Consider the following 25,226-nt stretch of genomic DNA (forward strand, 5'->3'; position numbering starts at 1 on the left):
ACATGTCTATACCGCCAAATAACCAGGTTCCGTTAGTTAGAACATAACATAAGACTGTAAGAAGCACCATGCTGAATCAGACCAAGGGTCCATCAAGTCCAGCGCTCTGTTTACACAGTGGCTGACCAGCTGTCGACCAAGAACCCACAATTAGAACATGGGTGCAACAGCACTCTCCCACCCATATTCCCCAGCAACTGGTGTATATAGGCTTATTGCCTTGGATACTGGAGGTAGCACATAGCCACCAGGGCTGGTAGTCCTTGATAGCCTTCTCCATGAATTTATTAGGGGTGTGCACGGACCCCCCACTCCGCTTCACTTTCAGATCCGCCATTTTCGGATCGGGCCACTCCGCCTAGGCCCCACTCCGCCTATGCCCACTCCGCTCCGCTCGGAGCTCCGGATCGGAGCTCCGTTCCCCTCCCCATGGGGGGGGGGGTTACCGGGCCCTGCCACCATCGCCGCCCATGCGGCGACGGCGGCAGAGCCCGGTAAGGGATCAACGGGGAGGGGGGCCTTACCTGCCTCCGTCCACGGTCCGTCAGCTTCTTCAATTGAGCCCGCGGTTCAACCAGGAAGTCTGGGCCACAAGTGCGGCCTAGACTTCCTGGTTGAACCACAGGCTCAATTGAAGAAGCCGAGGGACCGTGGACGGAGGCAGGTAAGGGAGAGGAGGGGGGGTTTACCGGGCCCTGCCGCTGTCGCCGCATGGGCAACAGCGACAGCGGCAGGGCCCGGTAAACCCCACTTACCTTTCCGGCGGAGCTCCGGATCGAGGCGAAGGATCCGCCTTCACCTCGATCCTCTTTGCCATGCTCCGCCGGCCCCCCAATCCTCTTCGCCTCCGCCTTAAGGTGAAGCCCCCCGCTCCGCTTCTAATTCGCCGGTCCGATTAGAAGCGGAGCACATTCCTAGAATTTATCTAACTCCCTCTTAAAGCTCTCCAAATTGTTGGCCATCACTACACTTTGTGGTAGCGAATTCCAATACATTTTGTGGTAGCGAATTTAACTATGCGCTGTGTGAAGAAGTACTTCCTTTTCTGTCCTGAATCTCCCACCAATCAGCTTCACAGGATGACCCCATTGGGTTTCAGTATTATCGGAGAGAGAGAGAGAAATGTACACCTCTATCATGTCTCCCTTTACCTTCCTTTTCCAACCAAGCTAATTATATGTTGCATGAAGAAATACATTTGGGAGGTTCTGTCCTGAATCCATTGTCCATCAATATCACCGAATGATGCCAAGCTCTAAAATAATGAGGTGGGGGAAGTTTCTATCTACCCACTTTCTTTCTCCATGCCATTCATGATTCCCAGTCTCCTTGATGTCCAGGCGGTGGGTGTCACTGTGGCCCCACCACCAGCTCTACAAAACAGGGAAGTGTCAGCAGGCTCAGGAGCAACCCCAAGATTTGCTGGAAGTTACGAACAAAAAAAGTTAAGAAAAAAAGCCACCTCGGTGGCAGGGTGAAAACAGCCCACTGAGGACAGAGCACGCTCAGTCACCGCAGAATGCCGGCTGATGGCTCAGGAAGGAGAATGGAAAACTGTGTGGGAGTTGGAAGGCAATGAAGTGACTGGAAACCTCCCATTTAGTCATCTCTTTTTCTCTTCTAAACAGGAAAGCCCAGACGCTTTTCACCTTCTGTCCTATGTAAGACACTCAAAGGCCTTGCTCATTTCGGTGAGCCTTTTGTGTATCTTTCCCCCTCTCTCGTGATCTCCTTCCCACCACTTCTCTTCTACTTCATTTATTTATTTCACACAAAGCCATTTCAGGCATCAAGTACAAATCTAAGAGGGCAGCTGGAAGAGAGACCTGGCAGGGACAGCCAACGAAAAGAGTTCTTTCCCATTAATAATGTTTGTCCTGCTTAGGCATCTTAAACGACGAAGTCTCTTAAGTGCCCAAGTTCAAATTCCTTACTTTCTTAGCTGCTGGCCCAGAACCAGTGGCATTTCCATTGATGCCATCGAGGTTTTGGATCAGTCCTTTTTCCGTTTTATTTTATTTTATTACAACGCAATCATTCTAGCACGTTATGGCCCACGACAAGCAAACATCTCAAAAAGCACCTGCACCTTTCCCTTGGCCTCTCCATCATTTTTGGCGGGTGTCAGTAAGTGAAGTGTTGTTTTGACTTGCAGTTTCAATGGAGCCTTCTCCCGTTACAGTCTGGGTGGCAAAGGGCCATCTTAGAAATCAGAGGTGACAGATCTCAAGAGCCTTGGCCCGTTTACTGTGTATGCCGTAGGCCTGAATCCTGGCTGTACGGCACCTGGAGTTTGTCTGTCACCCAATTGTGAGAAAAAGACACGATTCACAAGCTCAGACTTACTATTTTCTATATTAGGCTGCATTTCCAGGGCAGAACCCTGGCTTTAAAAGTAGGGACTGCCTAATCTGTTCTTTTTGGTTTCTCTGGCCTTAGGTAAACCTACCTGTTAGTCCGCGACAGAAGGGTGAAGATCTCGCAATGGTTTATTGTGAGATCCCCCTCTGTTTACACGTGGTACGCGACGACCTCAGAGGGAGAGGCATCGCGTCCGCCATTTTTTTCTTAAAGAGCCAGCAGCGCACGAGCGCTCGTGCGCAAAAGGTAAGGTTTTTTTTAAAAAAAATATCCCCGCTCACCCCCCACCCATGGGCGCAGTGCTCCTGAGGAGCTCTGCGCCCTGTGTGCAAGTCCCGGCTCCTCACGAGTAACCGCGAGGATCCGGGACAAACCGCGGTGCCCAGCCACATGTTCCATGGTCTCAGGCTCAGTCCGAGACCATGGAAAAACCGGGCCTAAATGGGAGGGCGAGATCCCAGGACAAGGGAGGGGTCATCCCTCCCTGATCCCGGGATCCCCTGTGCATCATGTGAATGCACAGGGATGATCCCGGGGAATGCCCCAGGATAAAGCCCTGTCTAGCTATAGCCTTTCAGTTTCTCTTTTCTTTTTTTTCCAAACTTAAATTCAGTTTATCTTGAACTTTGAGAATTTCTCCAGTCTTAAGTTCAGTTCCAAACTTTTTTTTAAAAAAAAAAGTTTGCATGTCTGTTAGGGAAAGTTGAATGCAAACATGCATATACTGCTATGTACAAAACTGCATATGTTAGGGGAAACTGCATGCAAAATGCATACATGAAGAGAAATTGTGTGCACAAATCAATATGAATTGTCATGATTTGTTTTGTTTTAAAAGCAGATTGATGTGGAAATTAGGCAGAATGGGTTTAGGATTTAATACATGTGAAAGTGACACAGTTCAGAAACAGATTGACTGATAGACCAATTAAAATCAATGGGTCTTCACTAACTGAAGTCTAATTGAGTTCAAGGGATGACTATAAATCTGGATCTAACCCAATATTTTTAACTTTATGTAGTGTCATCCATGTGCTTTTGCTTTAAAGAATACCAGAGGACAGAAAGTCCCTGCTCCAGGGAACTTACAGTCTGAATTTCAACACATAGGAAACAACAGAAGAAGGAAATGCAGGCATACTCAGGTGGGAAAAGTCTGATTATTCTAATTACATAATTTTAGGATTGGTCAACAGCAGGCATACTTAAAGCATCTGAGCTTTGCAAATTCTAATACAAACTAACCTATTCTCTACCTCCCAGACCAATGGGCAGATTGAAATTTAACTATCCATCAGCTTTCACACCTCCTAAATGTTTCTCCTTCATTTTCATCTCAAGAATAAAATTGCGATAAATCTTTTTTTTTTAAGGTATTTTGAAAGAAAACAGTTTTTAAAATATGATTTAAATGTGAGTTTTTGAGGCAGAGCTTTCTTTAAATTGCAGATTAATACAGAAAGAGGACGGATTGGATTTATGGGTGGACACGGGCATTAGTAACATGGAATGGAAACGGATTGAACTGCCCATGCCAGGATGCAGCCTGAGTTCCAGCATGGCACAGGAATGAAGGGTTCATGTCAAAGGCTTGGCAGGAAAGGTGGGATTTGAAAAGGGATCTGAAAGATGTATGAGGAGAGGTGGCATCATGCCAGTGTCCTGAGAGGCTGTTCCAAGCACACAGGCTGCAAGGGAGTCTTTTGAGAAGGGCTGCAGACCGCTGAGCCAGAAGGACAAATTCCATGTTGCCGAAACTCTCAGGAGCGTCATTCCGGTGGTCAGCGAGACCAAAGGTAAATGGGGCATGGTCAAAAAAGTCAGCATATTTTAGTTCAAATGTCTTACTGCCAGGAATCAAGCCTTGGGAGGCACTGAAGCCTTGGGAGACACGAGACTGAAAGAACTGGGAATGTTTAGCCTGGAGAAGAGAAGATTGAGGGGAGACATGATAGCACTCTTCAAATACTTGAAAGGTTGTCACACAGAGGAGGGCCAGGATCTCTTCTCGATCCTCCCAGAGTGCAGGACACGGAATAACGGGCTCAAGTTAAAGGAAGCCAGATTCCAGCTGGACATCAGGAAAAACTTCCTCACTGTTAGAGCAGTATGACAGTGGAATCAGTTACCTAGGGAAGTTGTGAGCTCTCCCACCCTAGAGGCCTTCAAGAGGCAGCTGGACAACCACCTGTCAGGGATGCTTTAGGGTGGATTCCTGCATTGAGCAGGGGGTTGGACTCGATGGCCTTGTAGGCCCCTTCCAACTCTGCTATTCTATGATTCTATGATTTCAACCACTGAGAAGAAACGGCACCAAACCACCAAGCGATTGGTGGTCAGGAAAATTGGGCAGGGCCTCCTGGGGAACACTGGGTGCCCTGGCTGTGAGGCCCAGAGGGCAGGATTTGGCCCACAGGGCTGAGGTTCTGCACCCTTTCTTTTGATGGAGCAGGAGACCTTTGGACGGCTGATGGTAGTGGAGCTGCAGGAGATAATCATGAGTAGCAATGGACAAACTGACCCATGTCTAGCTCCATTGGACAGTTGCCAAGCTGCCGCCACCCACCCCCACTTGAAGTGCTGCACAAGCTTCTCTGTGGCTCAGTGAACTCCCAATGTAGCTGCGAGCCCATTTGCCAGTGTCCAGAGCTTCCGCTGTTGCGCACCATGGAAGATCTAGAAAATAGATATTTCCTAGCTTTCATCTTGCACAAACGGGGCCCTTACCGTTGCCATTTATGCAATGTGGGAAATACATCCTTTCTGAGGCCTCCATTGTGCACCACAATGGAAACTTCTGATAGGGATGGATGGCTGCCGGGTGCTCATTGGGGTGTCGGGATCTCGAGGAGCGGGCCCACAAATGTGCCACAGCCCAGTGGGGCAGAAATGGGGAGTACGTTGGACTCCTGGACCCGGTTGTCCACCCGCCACATCCCTAATCACGAGCAGGGAAGAATCAGGAATTAAGATGATGGAGATAAGGCAGGACCAGGTGATGGAGAGCTTGTGCAGGATCCTAGGATGGAGAGGAAGCCAGAGACAGGATTTAAGCAAAGCTGTCATGTAAGCAGAGCAACAAGAAGGCTAAGTTGCTAAGGATGATCAGGGGTCTGGAAACAAAGCCCTATGAAGAGAAACTGAAAGAACTGGGCATGTTTAGCCTGGAGAAGAGAAGATTGAGGGGAGACATGATAACACTCTTCAAATACTTAAAAGGTTGTCACACACAGGAGGGCCAGGATCTCTTCTCGATCCTCCCAGAGTGCAGGACATGGAATAACGGGCTCAAGTTAAAGGAAGCCAGATTCCGGCTGGACATCAGGAAAAACGTCCTCACTGTTAGAGCAGTACGACAATGGAATCAGTTACCTAGGGAGGTTGTGGCCTCTCCCACACTAGAGGCCTTCAAGAGGCAGCTGGACAACCCTCCGTCAGGGATGCTTTAGGGTGGATTCCTGCATTGAGCAGGGGGTTGGACTCGATGGCCTTGTAGGCCCTTTCCAACTCTGCTATTCTATGATTCTATGATTCTAAGTGGTTTGGGTAGCAGAGCAGGGGGCTAGAAAGAGGAGAGGAGTCCATGGTGATGGAATGGAAGATCAGAGAGGTGAAGTTTACAAAAACCTAGATGAGAGCTAGATAACTACTTGGATTTGGGCTTGCTCGCACTGCAGACTGCGGCTGAGATTAGTCTCTCTGGGAGTGGGGGAAGTGTTGGTATTGTATCCATTGGTGAGGTTTAGGGTTGCCAACTTTCTTCTTTGGCAGAGATCGTGCATGCCAGACAGAACCTCAAGAAGCTCAGCTTTTCCAATCCCTATGTATCCATGCCAGGAAAAGATTCAGTGACTGCATTTTTGCCCATTGTGCATCTATTAAAGGCACAGAAGCTGTATGAGAAACATCTGGCCTCCCTACTAAAAATGAACTATTATATTGCCTGTGCACATGCACGCACGCACGCATGCACACACACACACACACATGCACACACATGTACATGGGGCTGCCTTTGAAAATGGTCCGGAAACTTCAACTGGTACAAAACAGGGCAGCACGGTTACTAACAGGGACTGGCCGACAAGACCACATCATGCCAGTCCTTTTCCCGCTTCATTGGTTGCCAGTCCAGGTCCAGGCCTGATTCAAAGTGCTGCTATTAACATTTAAAGCCCTAAACGGCTTGCGGCCAGGCTATCTGAAGGAACGCCTCCTCCCATATGTACCTGCCTGAACCCTAAGGTCATCCTCAGGGGCCCTTCTCTGTGAGCCCCTGCCAAAGGAAGTGAGGCAGGTGGCTACCAGGAGGAGGGCCTTCTCTGCTGTGGCACCCTGGCTGTGGAATGAGCTCCCTAAGGAGGTTCGCTTGGCACCTACATTATATGCTTTTAGACGCCAGGTGAAGACCTTTTTATTCTCCCAGCATTTTAACAGTCTATAAATACATTTTAACTTGGTGTTTTAAATTTGTAATTTTGCATTGCTGCTGTTTTTATCTGGTTGAGCTTTTATATTGTATTTTATATTATGCTTTATACTGTTGTTTTATACTTTGAATGTTTTTAATTTTTGTGAACCGCCCAGAGAGCTCCGGCTATTGGGCAGTATAGAAAAGTAATTAATAAATAAATTAATAAATACACAAAACTAATTTGACTGATCTGTTGAAGGGGACTCTCCTTGAGGCATCCGGAAAGACCTCACTTGACAAGAGAAAAATATATCCTTCACTCTTCCTACCTTCTTAGCATTCGGGCACATAGCTCTCCTAACTTTCAGTTCCCAGACCCACCACATAACAAAGCCCTATCTGTCCCTATAACTTATGTAAAGCTTTTTTTTTACCCATTGCAAGCAATCTTCCTCTTCCTTCATAGCCAGAGGTCAACATTCCCTGAATGTCCCTTGTCCCGAGCAGTTAGAATGCTTATGAACATTCTGTAACCTCACAGCTGCTTATGGGAGGCAAATGTCAGTGGTTTTTTTTTTTTAATCTTATGTCTTTGTCTACCTTTTTTTGTGGGGCAGGGGAGAAGCTTCAACCCGAGCGATGATTACACAGACACACAAACACAGACACACACCACCCTAAATAAACATATTGTACCCAAGTTCTGGGAAATCTGCTTCCAGACTTCTGCACAATTGTTGTTTTTCCCCATGCGGAGTTTAGCTTCCTCCTGTCCCTTTCTTTCCTACAGATCCATTCTAGGCTTTGTAAACTTCCTCCTTTTTTTCTCTTAGCGAAAAACAACAGCTGGTGCCCTCCTCATTTCTATGGAAATCTCTTCTCCCACCTCTAACTCCAAGCATATGTCAGAGGAAAAGGGAGGTTCGGTCTCCTTCAATGAGTCTGTTTCAGCCAGTACATTGATCTTACCCACAAGCTACTCAGAAGCTACCTCGAACAAATAGAATACCACTTTAGAACAAATGGCTCCAGTTCATCCTGAAATGTCTCAGCCTCCCCTAGGAAGCACTTTGTCACATGCTCAACGAACCTCTGGAACTCATTGCCACAGGAGGTTGCAAATGCTTAAAGAAGAATGTTTTTAAAAGAAGGCATTGAACAAAGAACGGCAGGCAGACTGGCACATGCTCAAGCTTGCAGGCTCAATCACAGAGCGTGGAAGATAAAGCGGTGCATCACCTTTTGGAAAGATGCTCTAGCCGCCGCACCCTGTGCCAGAACCTCCAGGTCCGTGTGCCTCCCTATTTGCCTCTCTCATTCACCTTGCGGCTGTAGTGGAGGCTGGATCGTGGCAGGCTGAGAGTGCCAAAGAAGGTGGTGAGACCCTGGCAGGGGTTGGAGAGCCAAAAGTGAGAGGGGAGACAGGTAGAGAGAAAGAGAGAGAGAATGGAATGGATGGGTGATTCTGCCTGTGTATGAATGAATGGGTGGGCGTGTTTGGCTGAGAACTAATGGTGTTCCAGCGCTCACAGTGACGATGTTGTTCTAGCGTCAACCAATGCCAGTGCAACCTCATTAGCACTAGTGCAGCAGCACCGTTGCATCCGACCCTTTGCCTGTGCGCGAGGAAGACGACACAGCCCGTGTCCAGCCGTGGTTGTTGCAAGAGACTTTGCTCACCTCCTGGAGTGGCATTGCACCCTCTCCACAATGGGTACCCAGAACCATTACTGAAGTAGAACTACTGGTCCATGCACAACCCCAAGTTATCTGGCACTTGCACCTGAACATAGCAAATGGTCCCAGACAGTTCACGAGAGGGCCGTACATGTAGCCTTTAATTTCCCAGGCACATCAGAGCGCAGCTGCCATCTGCAGGTGTATCATTATTCATTAAGTTGTCCCCCCCTCCCATCCTTCAAGGAGTGCACGGAGGTATACATGGTTCTGTCTCATCTCCTGACCCATATTTGTCTCATATTTACCCTTTTAACAGCCCTTTAAAGTAGGTCAGGCACTGGCCCATGGTCACTTAGTGAGCTTCATGGCTGAGCAGGGATTTGAACCTGGGACTACCTACTCCTAGCCTGACACCCTAGCCCCAGGGTGGGGAACGCAGGGCTGGTGGACCAATTGCAGCTCCTGCCACCCGCACCCCCAGTGCATACCCTGTTGCACCCCTGAATTCCTCGCTAGTGAAAAACTTGTGGTTTTTTTACAAAAATAAAGGAATTATTTAGCATTACGGAGTGCTAAAACACTTCAATTTAGCTTGCAAACAAGCTAAAGTTAACTCTTTTAGTAATCCATAGTGCTAGGGTGTGCAAAATCAAACTCTTTTCTTAGATGTATGGTTGGGCTTACACTTTTTCTTTTTCTAAGAACACAAGAAGAACCACGCTGGATCAGACCAAAGGTCTATCTAGTCCAGTATTCTGTTCACATGATGGCCAACCAGTTGTAGGGTGACCAACTGTCAGGATTTCCCCGGATTTGTCCCGGTTTTTGTTCTTTCCATGGTGTCAGGGGGGATTTTCTATAATTTTCAATAATGTCCTGGAATGACACACCTTCCCCTTTAAGGCTGCCATTAGCATGGCAGGAGGGAATGACATGCTTTCTTGAGGCACATCATTCCCCCACCCCGAGCTCCAATTGAGGTCTTAAAGGGGAAAGTGGGTCATTCGTGGACATTATAGAAAAGGCCCCAATTGGAGTGGATGGTGGTAGTGCAGAATGAAATCCTTTCCCCTCCTCCACTCCAATCGGGTTCTTTAAGGTGGCGGGGGAATAACGTACTTTCTGCAGGACTCAGAAAGCTGCTTCCCCCCCACACACACTAGGTGTCCTCTTTTTTGGTTTCCCAAATATGGTCACCCTAACCAGTTGCCCACAGAAAACTATCACTATCATCATCATCATCATCATCATCATCATCATCATCATCATCATCTTGACCAGTCACCAGTGTTTACAGCACCAGACAATCTGTTGTAGAAATCTCTGCAGATATTTTTGTAACCCTTTGAAGAAGGCCTTCCAAGAAAGAAAGAAGCTGAATTGTGACAGGCTTTTCATCAATAAAATTGCTCAAAGCATCCTGAGACCATTCTCTCCCTTTTTGTTCATCATGGATGATCACCCGCCTTGCACAATCCTGAACGTGGCAATCCACATAGGAGGCCCCATTTTCTAAAAACATTTACTATTGAGGCAAGAGGTATTGAACCACTGAACAGGGCTTTTTCGACTGTGGCATCCCAGCTGCAGAACGCACCTTTTCTAGAAATGGCCCATCAAAGCCCCACCCACCCCCTGTTTCCGAAAGGCCCCTTAAAACCTTTCTCTTTAAGCCAGCATTTAGATGAGTTTACAAACAGATGTACTTATATTTTAAGACACATGACTGTTAGAGCAGTGCAACGGTGGAATCAGCTACCTAGGGAGGTTGTGGGCTCTCCCACACTAGAGGCCTTCAAGAGGCAGCTGGACAACCATCTGTCAGGGATGCTTTAGGGTGGATTCCTGCAGAAAGCCAGGCTGTGTTCAGAAGACACTTTAAACCACAGCTTTAACCACGGTGATAGCACTCTTCAAATACTTGAAAGGTTGTCACAAAGAGGAGGGCCAGAATCTCTTCTCGATCCTCCCAGAGTGCAGGACACGGAATAACGGGCTCAAGTTACAGGAAGTCAGATTCCAGCTGGACATCAGGAAAAACTTCCTGACTGTTAGAGCAGTATGACAATGGAACCAGTTACCTAGGGAGGTGGTGGGCTCTCCCACACTAGAGGCCTTCAAGAGGCAGCTGGACAGCCATCTGTCAGGGATGCTTTAGGGTGGATTCCTGCATTGAGCAGGGGGTTGGACTCGATGGCCTTGTAGGCCCCTTCCAACTCTGCTATTCTATGATTCTATGATCTTTTGCATAACATAGGACCTCCAGGTTCAGACACAGTAGACCTCTGCTTGCAACCACCTCCAGGTTGGAATGCAGGCAAATTTCGTTCCTGTTCGCAAATCATGTGAACATGTCCCGTTTGCAACCCCGAACGGAGAAACAAGCAGGAACGCAATTCTCGGGATTTTTCCGCCACTTCACGAATTTGGGTCCGCATTTGACTCTTTGTACTTCTGAAAATGTTTGTACTTCTGAAAATGTTTGACTGTTTGTACTTCTTCAACTGGGAAAAATGGCTGCTTTAAAAAGTTGTTCCCAATTTGACGGCGGGGCGGGGGAGAGACACTCGTGTTTGGGGACACAAAAAGAGGTGAAGCAAACTTGAAGGAGGAATTCACAGGTTCACATGTCACATGTCCACCCACCCCTACTTACGAACAAGGGATTAACCTCATCCCGTCCTCTCTTTGAGCTTCCTTGGGGTATTTTGGCCTGCTATTTTGGACCAGATCCAGCACAGCAGTTCTTATGTTCCTGCACATGTGTGGAAATTTCAAGGCTCCTGGGACAGTTAATAATATAGTAAGAAACAAGATAAATATAGAGTAGATTGGAGGACCACAGTCACAGAAGGGGGGCGACGGGGGGGGGGCAGGAGGAAGGCTGAGAGCCTACCATTCTCTATGCAGGTACAGAGCTGAAAGTTTCACGCTGTGAGCCAACTGGGGCTGCATTTTCTCTCCCTGGAGAACACTTTTTTCCTTTCATTTTTCCGTCTGTCCCTCAGTGCGGTAAGAACACAGACAGCGGGATTCCTTGCCTTCTCCAACCACCCTGACTTGCAGCCCTTCTCTTTGCCAACCCCCTTCCCTCCGCTTCTTCTTCCATGTCTCTAGAAATAAAATTTTGCCCACATTGAAATCAAAAGCAAATGTCAGGGTTTTCTCCTTAGATGAATGCTATGAGGAATTTTGTTGGGAAACCAGGCGTTTCAGGCACAGCCAAACTAGACATTACGTTTAATGTGTTTTCAGATATGTGAGATTTTTTTTTAAAAAAAAATGCAATTAGAGGATCTCCTAATCTCATGGAGGAGTTGGCTAGCAGTGGCTACGAGTCCTGATGGCTATCTGCTACCTCCAGTACCAGAGTCAGAATGGCCGCATTCAGAAGACACCTTAAACCACAGCTTTAGCCACGGTGGTTAAGCCAGAAAGCCAGGCTGTGTTCAGAAGACACCTTAAACCATGGCTTTAACCACGGTGAATAAACCTTTTTTGCCTTCATCATAGAATCATAGAATCATAGAATAGTAGAGTTGGAAGGGGCATAAAAGGCCATCAAGTCCAACCGCCTGTTCAATGCAGGGATCCACCCTAAAGCATCCCTGACAGAGGGTTGTCCAGCTGCCTCTTGAAGACCTCTAGTGTGGGAGAGCCCACAACCACCCTAGGTAACTGGTTCCATTGTCATACTGCTCTAACAGTCAGGAAGTTTTTCCTGATGTCCAGCTGGAATCTGACTTCCTGTAACTTGAGCCCGTTATTCCGTGTCCTGCACTCTGGGAGGATCGAGAAGAGATTCTGGCCCTCCTCTTTGTGACAACCTTTCAAGTATTTGAAGAGTGCTATCACCGTGGTTAAAGCCGTGGTTTAAAGTGTCTTCTGAACACAGCCTGGCTTTCTGGCTTAACCACCGTGGTTAAAGCCATGGTTTAAAATGTCTTCTGAATGGGGCCTTTGCCTATGTACACCAGTTCTTGGGGAACATGTGCGGAAGGGTGCTGTTGCACCTGTGTCCTGCTTGTGGGTTCCTGGTCAACAGCTGTTTGGCCACTGTGTGAAAGAAAGCTGGACTAGAAAGACCCACACAGCTCCCCTCCATGGGTAAACACCCTCTTCTGAAGGGGGATTTTCATTGCAATTGAGATGTGGGAGGAAGATGTAGGAATTAACCCTTTCTCCACATACACCACAATCCCAATTTGGACACACACACATAATGTGTTGTCTCTCCTGGCTCCAAGACTGAGACAGCCCTCAGCAAGGTGTCACCTGGTGTGTCCCTGTGTTTCAGGGGTGGTGGCTTACCTTGCCGGTAGAGGTGGCACCAGGCGGTGGCCACTTTCCTCTGACAAATGCCCCAGAGATTGAGTTCACTTCCAGGCCATTGTTGCACAAACAAAATGGCCGTCAACACTAAGGTGACCATATGAAAAGGAGGACAGGGCTCCTGTATCTTTAACAGTTGTATTGAAAAGGGAATTTCAGCAGGTGTCATTTGTATATATGGAAAACCTGGTGAAATTTCCTCTTCATCATAACAGTAAAAGCTGCAGGTGCCCTGCCCTCTTTTAAATCTGGTCACAGTATAACTTTAACTTTTGTGATGAAGAGGAAATTTCACCAGGTGCGACATGCATACAAATGACACCTGCTGAAATTCCCTTTTCTATGCAACTGTTAAAGATACAGGAGCCCTGTCCTCCTTTCCATAGGGTCACCCTAGTCAACACAAAAACCCTCCAGCTTTTTTTTTTTTAATGCCAGCAGCCATTTCCCCACCACCACATGACCCATGTCAACTTGCAGGCCATTGTCATTAACTAAGATGGCGGCAACTGGAAGATATTAAAAGTGGTTGCTGTTCTTTGAGGCTGATGGGACTTGACATCCAAAATGTCTGGAGGGCACCAGGTTGGGGAAAGCTGTTCTAAAGCAACAAAGTGACTTTAGATCTGCAGAGAGCAGTAAAAACATAAGTATTGCTTCTTCTTTTAATTCCCCCCCTCCCCCGAGTTCCATTTTTATTCCTGAAAATGACTGGGGGAAATGGTTTCCACATCTCCAGTCACCAGGGAATCTTGCCCAGGCATTGGGGCCTTAGCAGCTGTTCGAAGATACTCAGCACTGGCACTGTTCCTGGCCTTAAGCCTGGGAAACGTTTTAAAGGGGGACTCTGCACATGGCACCTACTGTTTATCCCCAAACGCTTTACCTCACAGGACATTTGAAAATTATTCAGACGCCAAAGAGCTGAGAAAGTACAAGGCAAGCCCAAAAGGGCATTGACAATAGGAGCCGAAATTCCACAGGGAGGGATTCACTCGCACACACGTCTACCCAGATGCCGCTCTCCGGCCACCTTTCGCTTCCCCAAAAGTTGCTTTTGGACCAGGCCTTGCGGGCAACCAGCCATTCCCAATCGGCATTGCCCAAGCGGAGCAACATTTAAATTAAGAATTAACAACAACAACAAAGGAACAAGTAGTTGCGAGAAAATAAATAATCCCCTCTTCTGCAGCTGCCTGCAATTCCCTCACATTCTCCCGCCCTCGGCTGTCTTGATCCTGAGGAAACCCAGAGCACCGGCGTGTTTAATGATGAGCGAGAGTGCCGTTCAGGGAATCCATGCGCCAACACCCTTGGAAACCAGACCACACATCTTTCACAGCTGTTGTCAGTCAGCTCAGCTGTTTGGGGGAGGCTGCGTCGCTGGGCGTCAGGCCCCTTGCGGTCTGCTTTTCTGCCGCGTGGGCCGGTTCTGGGCTGCGGCGGTTTGGGAGGGAATGAGCCTGCCTCCGTCAGCAGGAGCCCGATCCTGCGCTCCTTCAGGGTAACGGGATGGCGGCTGGCGTAGGTTGTCCCAGCCAGATCTTCACCACTTCGGAGGGGGATCTCTGTGTTTTTAGGTGGGGATGGATGGCTTCCAAGTAAGTAGGATTTAGCCATGTGAAGTGAAACGGCCTGATATAGAAACTGAAGACAGAAGTACTGCAAAGGAAAGCGGAGCCTTTGGCACATCCCTTCTGTTTTGATAATAACTGGATGTTCGATCCAAGAGAACATGGGCGTTCTTGCCCCACTCGCTCACTCGCTCACTTGAGAGGGGCCACAGTTCAGTGGTAGGGTGCAGGCCAGCAGTGGAGGCTGGTGGCTCCGAGGCCACTGGGGCAGTGAATCCGCTCTGGGCTTCAGTCAGAACTAGTCAGAACTCTAAAGGAGCTCCCCAAAGTGCTGAAACCTATTCCCAAAATAGGCACAGCGCCACTTATGGTTCTGACTCGTTCTGACTGAACCCCAGAGTGGATTTATTGCTCCACCAGTTTCCACTGCGGCTAACCCAGTATGATTGGTTTCAGTCTCTCTCATTCATCTTCACCTTGAGTCAAGTCACTGGCCTACCTAGGCCATTGCTGCCTGCTTCCCCTGACAAGCTGGGGGGCCAGGCAGAGGACTTCCAAATCCCTACCCCCACCTGGCATCCTATTTTGGGTGGTGATGCCAGGGATGGAAACTGTGTCCTTGTGCATGCAAGGTGTGTAGACCGTATGAGCTACGGGCTGACCCAAACAGAGACACAGAGGGTTGTGAATCCAACACAGGCTGAGGTGATGAATGCAGTGGACAGAACCCTAAACGTCTAGGAAAGTACGTGATCTGGGTTCAAATCAGACCTCCATCAGGAGCTTATTCCCAGAATTGCTGAAGAGCATTTCATGGTGGCCCTGGGAGGGAAACGAAAAAAAGTATTTCCCCATTGCCACCAGGTAAGCCCTCCAGTGAATAGTGGCCAATGCATAGCTCATAAATGGCCTGTTTAGACGACACTTCGGGCTCTGTGGTTAGCAAAACTGTGGTTCTCTGGGGTTAGCACTAGCCACGAGCCGTGCTGTCACATGCAACACTTTAAGCCACGGTTAGATTCGCTAACCCTGCTGCAGATGGTCCGACTGTGGTTAGCGCATGAGCAGGGTTTAGCAAAACACGTTGCACAAGACACCTTACACCCTGCTGCTTAACCAAAAGCCTGAACCAGCAGTGTTTAAGGTGTCTTCTGAACGGGCCCACTGAGTCAGTCCAACACTATGTGCTGCAGTTCTCTTTTGGTATGGATTGGCAACAGCATTATTTATTTATTTATTTATTTATTGCATTTCTACCCTGCCCAATAGCCGAAGCTCTCTGGGCGGTTTACAAAATTAAGACAATTCAAAGTATAAAACAACAGTCTAAAACCATAAAAGAAAAATGCCTCCAACCAATAGATGCCAAATCCTGCACATGGCAGGTGGGAGGCCTTCTCTGTGAAGCCTTCTCTGCCCCAAAGTACCATATGGTTGCATAAACAGGCCCTCGGTCTCACATGCTGCCTTAATGATTCTCTGTTATTCTTGCACTTTGCAGAGAAACTCCTGTGCACTCAGCATGTGTCTCCCCCTCCCGGTCCGCCCACAGGTTTCCCCATGTGCGCTTTGCAGGCACATCGGAGTATAGGCGGGGCACTGGGGTTTAAGGCCAAGATGCAAAGACGTTGGTCATAACTTTGATTTCATTGCAAACAGATGGGGCTGCCTTATACCGAATCAGACCATTTTGCCTTCCGTTGATTGACTTACTTAATTAAAGGATTTGTTAGCCTTTGGTTTTACAACAGCCAGCAACAATCCACGCAACTTTTCAAGAACATCTTCAACTCAAAAAACAACTACTATCGACAATAAAAAATATCACTAAAAGTGGCAAGTGGGGAAAGTCCAACACGGTCTGCTCCGAACAGCAGGCAGCACCTCTCCAAAGTACAAGGGTCAAGCTACGCATTGCAGTAATTTTGTGAAAGCAATTAAGGGTGCAGTCCTATGCATGTTTGGACAGACCAAAAGAAAGTCCTACAACTCCCAGCATGTCACAGCCAACATGGCTGACTGGGAAGTACTGGAAGTTAGCAGATGTTTTTCTGTCAAAACATGAATTGGGTTGCACTCCAAAAGGCTTATTTTAAAGTGTTTAAATAACCGCCGTGGAAGGGGACGCGGGAAGGGGACCGGAGCATGCAGAAAGGGGTTAACTCCTGTGGCCGTGATGAAAACTGAGCCCCATGCCCCAAAGCTGCCATTAGCCCCATGGGAAAAATTGCATGGTAAACCGCCCAGACAGCATCAGCTGTGGGGGAGAATAGAAATGTAAATCCTCCTCCTCCTCCTCCTTCCTATCCATGCTTTGTGGTCCCAATTCATCTCTCCCTATCCACCCCAAAGCATTATTATTATTATTATTATTATTATTATTATTATTATTATTATTATTTTAAAGCAGCACATTAATTGCTTCCATTCAATTAGCGTAACCATAGGCATGTGCGCAGGGTGTGCCTAGTGTGCCCAGGCACACCCTAATATCTCCCCCACACACACACACTGCTGCCATGGAAATAATAAAGCAGGAGGTGCCCGCAGCGCCCCCCATCTGACTTTCCTTAGCGGGCTGGGGGCATGCACGCTGCATCACCAATCCATGAGCGCGTGTGGGTCCCTGGCCCTCTAAGGAAGTCAGTCAGCAGGCCAGCAGGGATGGAAGCAGGAAGCTCATTTCCAGGGCCCCGGGCAGCCCCTCTGCCCCCTCCAGCGATCCTTTGTCCCACGTGTCCAAGAAAGGTGCAGCCACTTGAAGCGGGCGCCACGCCTTGTCTCGGCTCCTGACCCTGCCTGCCCACTACCAGGCCAGCTACATTTCCTCTGCGCGTGCCTGTCCAGGTCCTGGAGCCATGCGCCGCACAGGCCTGCAGTGGAAAAGTAAGTTGCCTGGCAACGGACACGCAAGGTGACGAGGTGAGGTGAGACAAGGCTCGGCACCCGCTTTGAGCGGCTGCACCTTTCTTGGGCATGCAAGGAAGGGGGCGGAGGAGGCCGAGGAGAGAGGGGATCGTGGGAGGAGGCAGAGGGGAGGGGGCCATTTCTGGAGGCCCTCGATAGAAAATGCGCTTCCACTCACCCCTCACGCTTCCCCTTCCTCCGCTCCCAAACCTGGGCGCACACAATAATGAAATGCGCTGCTCACGCCTATGAGCGTAACATGCGGTGTGACCCTTTCCAGCAGGAGTCCTTTCCAGATCTGTTTCTCTACATTCTTAATTCACTGGGATTTGAAACGGAGACCTTCTGCCTTCAGAAACATCTAGTCGGTGGTCACTGAGCTACGGAAGCTTCTCCCACGCACCCCCGGGTGCACATGCGACCAGGAATCCACAGCTGAAAACTGCATAAAAGGAGGGTTTATGAGGGAGGTGATGTCCCAACAGTAAAGGAAGCCAGATTCCAGCTGGACATCAGGAAAAGCTTCCTGACTGTTAGAGCAGTACGACAATGGAATCAATTACCTAGGGAGGTGGTGGGCTCTCCCACACTCGAGGCCTTCAAGAGGCAGCTGGACAACCATCTGTCAGGGATGCTTTAGGGTGGATTCCTGCATTGAGCAGGGGGTTGGACTCGATGGCCTTGTAGGCCCCTTCCAACTCTGCTATTTTATGATTCTATGATTCTACCAAAAACTATACCAGCATTCCTCCATGTAACCTTTGTACTGTAGGGAAGAGGATTTAATACTGGGGGGAGGGGGACACACAACTTTTGCCTCTCCAGATGTTGTTGGTCTGCAACTCACAATGAGACGAGCCCGACGTATTCCCAAAAGCGGTGCTTCAGCAAACAAGGCCTTACGAAACAATGCGGCAAGTGAGGCCCATGAGCCAAACACAGGTCTGGATGTCAGAGAGGTCAGGAACACACTTTGGTTAATCGTGAGTTCCACACACACACGGCTCTCTGAGTGCCGTGGTCCTCTTGGCAGGGGTTGTTCCCCATAGCACAAATTCCACGCCTAGGAGGGGCCCCGTTTTTGGCTTGAACAGGAAACCACATGAGGCGACAGAGCTTAGAAAGGAACACGCTTTCCCCATGCTGGGTTGGGCAAATGGCTCCCAGAGAGATCTATAAAGAGGGAACATCTGGAGCTGTACCGTTACATCTCAGTGGTTATTGTTATTATTGCATTTATATCCCAACTTTTCCCCTCTTGCAAGGAACTCAAGATGACTTACACAGTCCTCTTCCTCTCTGTTGTATCCTCACAACAACCCTGTGAGGGTAGGATAGGCTGAGAGTCAGTGACTGGCCCAAAGTCACCCAGTGAGCTTAAGGGCCTGAACAGGGATTAGAACCCGGAGCTCCGGAGTCCCAGTCCAACACTCTAACCACTACACCACACTGTCTCTCTTGCCTAAGTTAGGGCCTCTGACACCAGGCTAGCACATTTTCTTCAACAGGTTCTGAAAATAATTTTCTTGGTAAGGACATTTCTAACCCACCTTTCAAACCAAGGAAGCTGGACGTAGAGCAGAACAAGGAAGCATCAGGGACCGTCCCAAAGTCACCCGGTGAGCTTCAAGGTTGGAGTGGGGACTTGACCCTCGATTGCCGGAGTCCCGGTCCAAGGCTCTAACCATTATGCCACACTGCCTCTCAGTTTGTTGAGGACGGCATTCAAATTTGCACGCCAGCCAGTTCCTCCCTTTGAGGGCGAGCCAAGGAAGTTACCTGACACTGAATCAGGCTGTGGGTCCCTCTAGCCCAGCCTTCCTCAACCTGGGGCGCTCCAGATGTGTTGGACTACAACTCCCAGAATGCCCCAGCCAGCTGGCTGGGGCATTCTGGGAGGTGCAGTCCAACACATCTGGAGCGCCCCAGGTTGAGGAAGGCTGCTCTAGCCAGTGGGTCCCTCTGGCCAGTGTAGGCTGGTGGCTCCGTTTTCAGCGGGGCTGTGAATCCATTCTGGGTTTCAGTCAGAACCTGTCAGAACTCTAAAGGAGCAGCCAAAGGTGCAGAACCCTATCTCCAAAATAGGTTCAGCACCTTGGATATCTCCTTTAGAGTTCTGGCTGATTCTAACTGGAACCCAGAATGGATTCACTGCCCCACCAAAACCAGCCACCAGTGTGTCTAACCCAGTATGATCTGTTTCTGCCTCTCCAAATCTGGGGTCTTTCAGATGCTTTTGGATGCCGTATGGACCATGCACAGACCCTAGCAGGCATCCATCAAGAACTATGTGTTTCCATGAAGCTTGACCCCCCCGCCCCCGCCCTCCAGGGAGGCTGCATTCAGGGGTCTTTGCCCAGTGGGGCAGTTAATGTTGGGATTTGGGGGGTGCAGTCTCGGGAGGGGGGGGAGTGACCACCGAGACAGCAGCAGGTGACAAGGACATCGGAGCAGCAGAAGCAAACACCGTTTTATTCCTGTGGTTGTGATTTTTGGTGCACTCCTATTCATGCTTAGATAGGGTGACCCTACGGAAAGGAGGACTGGGCTCCTGTATCTTTAGCGGTTGTATAGAAATGGGAATTGCAGCACCTGGTGAAATTCCCTCTTCATCACAACAGCTCAATCTGCAGGAGTTGGTCAAGAGGGCAGGGCTCCTGCAACTTGAGCTATTGTATGAAGAGGGAATTTCACCAGGTGCTGCATGAAGACAAATACCTGCTGAAATGTCCTTTTCTTACAGATACAGGAGCCCTGTCCTCCTTTCCATACGGTCACCCTATTTAGACAGAAAAAAAGTCCTACAACTTCCTGGCTGGGGCATGCTGGGGGTTGTCGGCCTTTAAAGATCCGAAGGCAAGAGTTTTGCCCCACCAATGCTCTTGCCAAACATCAGACGGTCGGACGGACGAAACGACCCAACTCTACAATTTTCAGAAGAGCTCTCTAAGGGTCAAACAAAACTACACATTAAGAGGAGTCCTGTGATCAGAGCCAGAGGCTGGTTGGTATTTAAACACACAGCAGCCCAAGGCAGGCTGCATCCAAATGGCGAGAAAGATGTTTAACCATCCCTCCCGTCCACCTGCAGCTGAAAATTGAGCTGCCAGATAGAATAGATTTTATTCTGTGAAGTGGTATCCAAGGGTTAAGAACATCAGAAGAGCCCTGCGGGATCAGACCAAGGGTCCATCTAGTCCAGCACTCTGTCCACACAGTGGCCAACCAGATGTCGGCCAGCAAAGCAGGACATGGTGTAACAGCACCCTCCCACCCATGTTCCCCAGCAACTGGTGCACGCAGGCTTACTGCTTTGAATACTGGAGATAGCACACAACCATCAGGGCTTACTAGCCTATTTGTAATACTGTTTACAAGTTTCGGGCTCTAGCCCTGTGTGTGCAAAGACCTCGGTGTGCTCGGGGCTTCACACAGATCCTTCTTCCTTTTTCAGCCAGAATGCAACGTATTACACTTGCCATGCAAGACACAATAGTGTAAAAGGGGTTTGTTTCGTACATTTCAATCTGCAGGGGACTGACGGATATTGTGTATGAGAACCCAGGACCCCAGTCCCCAAGCCCTCTAATGGTAAATTCCGCCTGTGTACATAGAGCCAAAACAGAGGAACTGAGAAAGGGGAACCCCCAAAGGATTGCAAAAGGATAAGCAAACATTAAAAACTCAAAAGGGAGCATTCCCTCCCCCCATGCCCCAAATAGCTTTAGTAATCAAGGAAAGTTGAGTGCCAGAGGAAAGAATACATGGAAAACTGAGGGTGTCTGAAAGAACTGGCTTATTTGAGCCCCTAACACAGCCCTTCACCAATCTGGTGGCTCTTTGGACTACAATTCCCAGCATTCCACACCACAGGTCATATTGGCTGGGGATGATGGGAGTTGAAGTCCCAAACATCTGGAAGGCACCAGGTTGGGGGAGTCTGCCCTAACAGTCTGCAGCATCCAGGAGGAAGAAGGCATTGCTGCCCAGTGCTGGAAACAGGGACACTCCCATTCGGAGGTGAGGGTATACTGCAACATTTTGTTGCAGCTCTCCCTTGTAGAAACATAAACACGAAGAACTAGCTTTCTTCTGTGACTGCACTGGGCTAGGCTAAACTGCATCTGGCATAATTCTTTGTGCAACTCTTAAAATTGTAGCTGTCCGTTCAAACATTAGCCTGAACAACTCAAACTGGCATCCAAATGGATTCGGCAACTATGAATATCTCCAGGGTAGTTGTCTCACCGCTACAGAAAATAAGAGCCGATGCCGTCGGCTCTTATTGTGCTGGATCAAAGCAAAAGGAACCGTTTCCAGTTGTATAAATGCACCTAGCCTGGCTTTTTGTTCTTCTAGCCTGTAATAGTAATGAATCCATTCAATCAAAAGCCGTCGCCAGCAATGCCTGAAGATGAGAGGTGAAACCTCTTACGTTTCTTGGTTCCTGTGCCTTTAGGAACTGCAGGATAGGCAGAAAATCAACAAGTGAGGTTTCCCTTGGTATGAAAGGGCAAGGATGAGAAAGGTTTACCTGTTGAATTTCTGCCTGTCACACAGCTTTTCTTCTTCTTCTTTTTTACAGCATAGGAGCTCTGGCATATAAAATGTGGAAGTAGAAGGCTTTCCCTTAACATGCTGTTCATGCATCCTTCAGAAGCTGTCCCTCATTTTCCTTCCATCCTATCCCACTCTCCAAAGGAGATGGAGAGAAAAATCTTAGTAGGGTTGCCAACTTTATTCTGGCAGACCACTCTTGTGCCATTAACAGCTGTGTGGTGACAAGCCAAAGTTTCAGCTAGGGCGACCATGGGGGCCAAAGAGGCCAGGGTTCCGGAACACTTTTTTGTAAAAGAGGGAATTCTCAGCTGCTGCAGTTTCTCTCTCTCTCTCTGGCAAATGTCAAAGCACGATGATTCTCCTTAAATGCCCTTTCCTACAAAAGCCATTAAAGATGTAGCACACCTGGCTCATTTTACTTCCTAGCTAGGACACATTTCACTGCAGAACCTTTCCTTCTCACAGAAATAAAGAAACCCAACTGGAAGAAGAAAAAAGAAAAAAATAATAATTTTGGCTTCCTACAAACCCGTGTGTCTACTTTGCCACTGCATAATTGAACAATTGCTTGAAAGGGAGCTCACAGACGCCACTCCATACTTTAGGGTGACCCGATGGAAAGGAGGACTGGGCTCCTGTCTCGTTAACAGTTGTATAGAAAAGGGAATTTCAGCAGGTATCATTTCACCAGCAGCTGGTGAAATTCCCTCTTCATCCCAACATTTAAAGCTGCAGGAGCCCTGCCCTCTTTTGTATCTGGCCATTCTAGTATAGCTCCTGCAACTTTAACTGTTGTGATGAAGAGGGAATTTCACCAGGTGCTGCATGCCTACAAAGGACACCTGCTGAAATTCCCTTTGCTATAGGACTGGTAAAGATACAGGAGCCCTGTCCTCCTTTCCATATGGTCACCCTACCATACATGGTAGAGCATTTAGACTCTTGGCATCAATCTAATCCTGGCTAAAGGTTTGATTCCCCATCTAAATATGCTGAAGGTCACACAATTTAATTGGGGTAGTTGAAATTCGTTATAGCCAGAGGAACAGGGTGACTGTTTTTTAGAAGTTTTGGGTGGGGTGGGGTGGGGTATGCACACACACACACAGAGAGAAACACACACACACAGAGAGAGAGAGAGAGAGAGAGAGAGAGAGAGAGAGAGAGAGAGAGAGAGAGAGAACCTTGCCAAGTTCTCTTACCTCGTTGAGCCCGAGGGTGGTTGATCTAGACGAGGTGACCCCCAACAAAATCGCTGTGGCCACGACAGCCCCCAGGCACTGGGCGACAATGTACATGATGGCCCGGAGGATGCTGATCTGGCAGCTGAGCAGAAGGCCCAGGGTCACGGCCGGGTTCAAGTGGGCGCCGCTGATGTGGCCCACGCTTTGGGCCATGGTGGCGATGGCGAGGCCAAAGGCCAGCGAGACCTTCACGTTGTCTTGGCCGGGCTCTACGGTCGAGTTGAGCGGCACGGAGAACTTGAAGCCCAGCGCCGAGCCAATGCTGATGAAAATGAAGAGGATCATGGCGAAAAACTCGGCCACCACCGCTCTCCAGAATATCTTCTTCTTGAATTCGCTAGCCATCTTCTCTTCTTCTTCTTCTTCTTCTTCTTCTTCTTCTTCTTCTTCTTCTTCTTCTTCTTCTTCTTCTTCTTCTTCTCCCTCCTCCTCCTTGTATGTCCTTATGTCCCTCTGCCCCCCTCCCTCTCCCGCTCTCTTTCCCTAATCACCCACCACTTGCTTTCTCAACAGGCTTCCTGGCTGAAGAGTGAGAAGTCTGAGGAAGAAAAGAGAGAGCTCCAATTATTTATAGGGCTTTGGGTGGTCTGGAGGAGGGAAAGAGTGTTGTACAAAAGGAGGAAAGAACGTCGTCAGAGGATGCTGAGTGTTGTACTGATGCAAGGCACCACTCCTTGTCTGCCAATTCTCTTCCCCCCCCCCCCCGCTCTTCTTTCACCGGCTTCCCCCGCCCTGACAACTTCCACTCCTCTGCCTTCCTTCGCAAACTCTGAACTGCGTGGCTGTGCTGCTGTTCTTAAAAGCTTTTAACGAAATCCTTCTCAACCGAGCGAACAGGAGAGCCTGCATGTGGAATTCCCTAGTATCTTTCATTCCTTCCCTCTCCGGATTGTGAGAGATGAAGGAACCCAACCGGAATAATAATAATAATAATAATAATAATAATAATAATAATAATAATAATAGCCCTTACAAGACTTCTTAATCTTAATCTCTCTCTCTCTCTCTCTCTCTCTCTCTTTTCTAGACAGAGGCCACAGCTAGACCTAAGGTTTATCCTGGGATCATCCAGGGTTCGCCCCTGCCTGAGCACTGGATCCCCTGTGTGTCACCTAGGCTGTAGCTAGACCTAAGGTTTATCCCAGGATCATCCCGGGTTCATCCCTGCCTGAACACTGGATGCCCTGTGTGGCACTTAGATGAACGGGTTTGACCCCTGGACAATCCTGGGATAAACCTTAGGTCTAGCTACGGCCTGAGTCTCTCTTGACATGTCCAGGTGGTATTGATTCACCCTGTACAGTGAATGCAGAGAGACAGCACATAAAATAAATCAGACCGTGGCGGGGAGGGTTGTTTTGATTTTTAAATGGTTTCAAGTGTGCAAAAAGTAAGAGCAGAGAACTCCCGGTTCCAGTATGTCCAGGTGTGCAAGTTAACGGTGCAATCCTACATGTTACTTCTACTCAGAGGTAAGTCCCGTGGAGCTTACTCCCAGGAAAGTAGACATCGGACTCCAGTCTTGACTGTCCTTCCACTAAAGGCCCGCTCACAAACTTGGGAGTGTGTGCCTGGGTTTCATCTGAAACGCTGTTATTTTCTTCAGATCCCAATAGAAAACATATATACAGAAACAATATATCATGTGAGAAATGCCCCGTGGGGATTTTGCTAGCCTTATCTAAACTCTTCCCATTTTCCTTCAAATTCCTCATAGATCTTGGCTGAGCCATTCACCTCAACGTTCCTGTAAAGGCAAAATGCGGTTGCATCTCTAAGCCTAATTGTGTATTTATTTCCTTTCTACCTCTCTACCAGGAGAGATCCCAAGACTTGCCTTGGCCCACAATCATATGTGCACTTATGAACTCAGTGGAGCTTACATCTGAGTAGACATGCATATGATTGCATTGTTACGTTGCTTCGTGTGCCTTCACAGCACATTCCTTAACAGTGTTGCCTGCTGCAGGAAGAACTAATGTTGATTATGCTTTCTTGGTGAGCCCTTGCATCCCGAACCTCCACAAAACTGTCACTACTGAGGATGTCAGGCAGAGAGGATGCAGCAGCTCTTCTGTTGTGCTCAGGACCTGCTGAATTTCTGCAACTCAGAATCGAGTGCCTGCCTGAATTCACCTTTTCCTCCTCCCTCCC

General features: G+C 48.5%; 1 protein-coding gene across 1 annotated transcript in view; it reads right to left on the reverse strand.

The window, feature by feature from the left end:
- AQP1 (aquaporin 1 (Colton blood group)) overlaps window positions 1–23,731 on the reverse strand; it is a 39,212-nt gene extending 15,481 nt beyond the window's left edge. Inside the window, exon 1 of the mRNA XM_063123203.1 lies at window positions 23,031–23,731. Within this exon, the coding sequence (XP_062979273.1) occupies window positions 23,031–23,417 (387 nt within the window). The 5' untranslated portion in view covers window positions 23,418–23,731. The remainder of the gene's footprint in view (window positions 1–23,030) is intronic.
- Window positions 23,732–25,226: the final 1,495 nt, after the last annotated feature.

The sequence above is a fragment of the Elgaria multicarinata genome, chromosome 1 (assembly GCF_023053635.1).
Source record: "Elgaria multicarinata webbii isolate HBS135686 ecotype San Diego chromosome 1, rElgMul1.1.pri, whole genome shotgun sequence".
In the NCBI taxonomy this organism is placed as follows: Eukaryota; Metazoa; Chordata; class Lepidosauria; order Squamata; family Anguidae; genus Elgaria; species Elgaria multicarinata.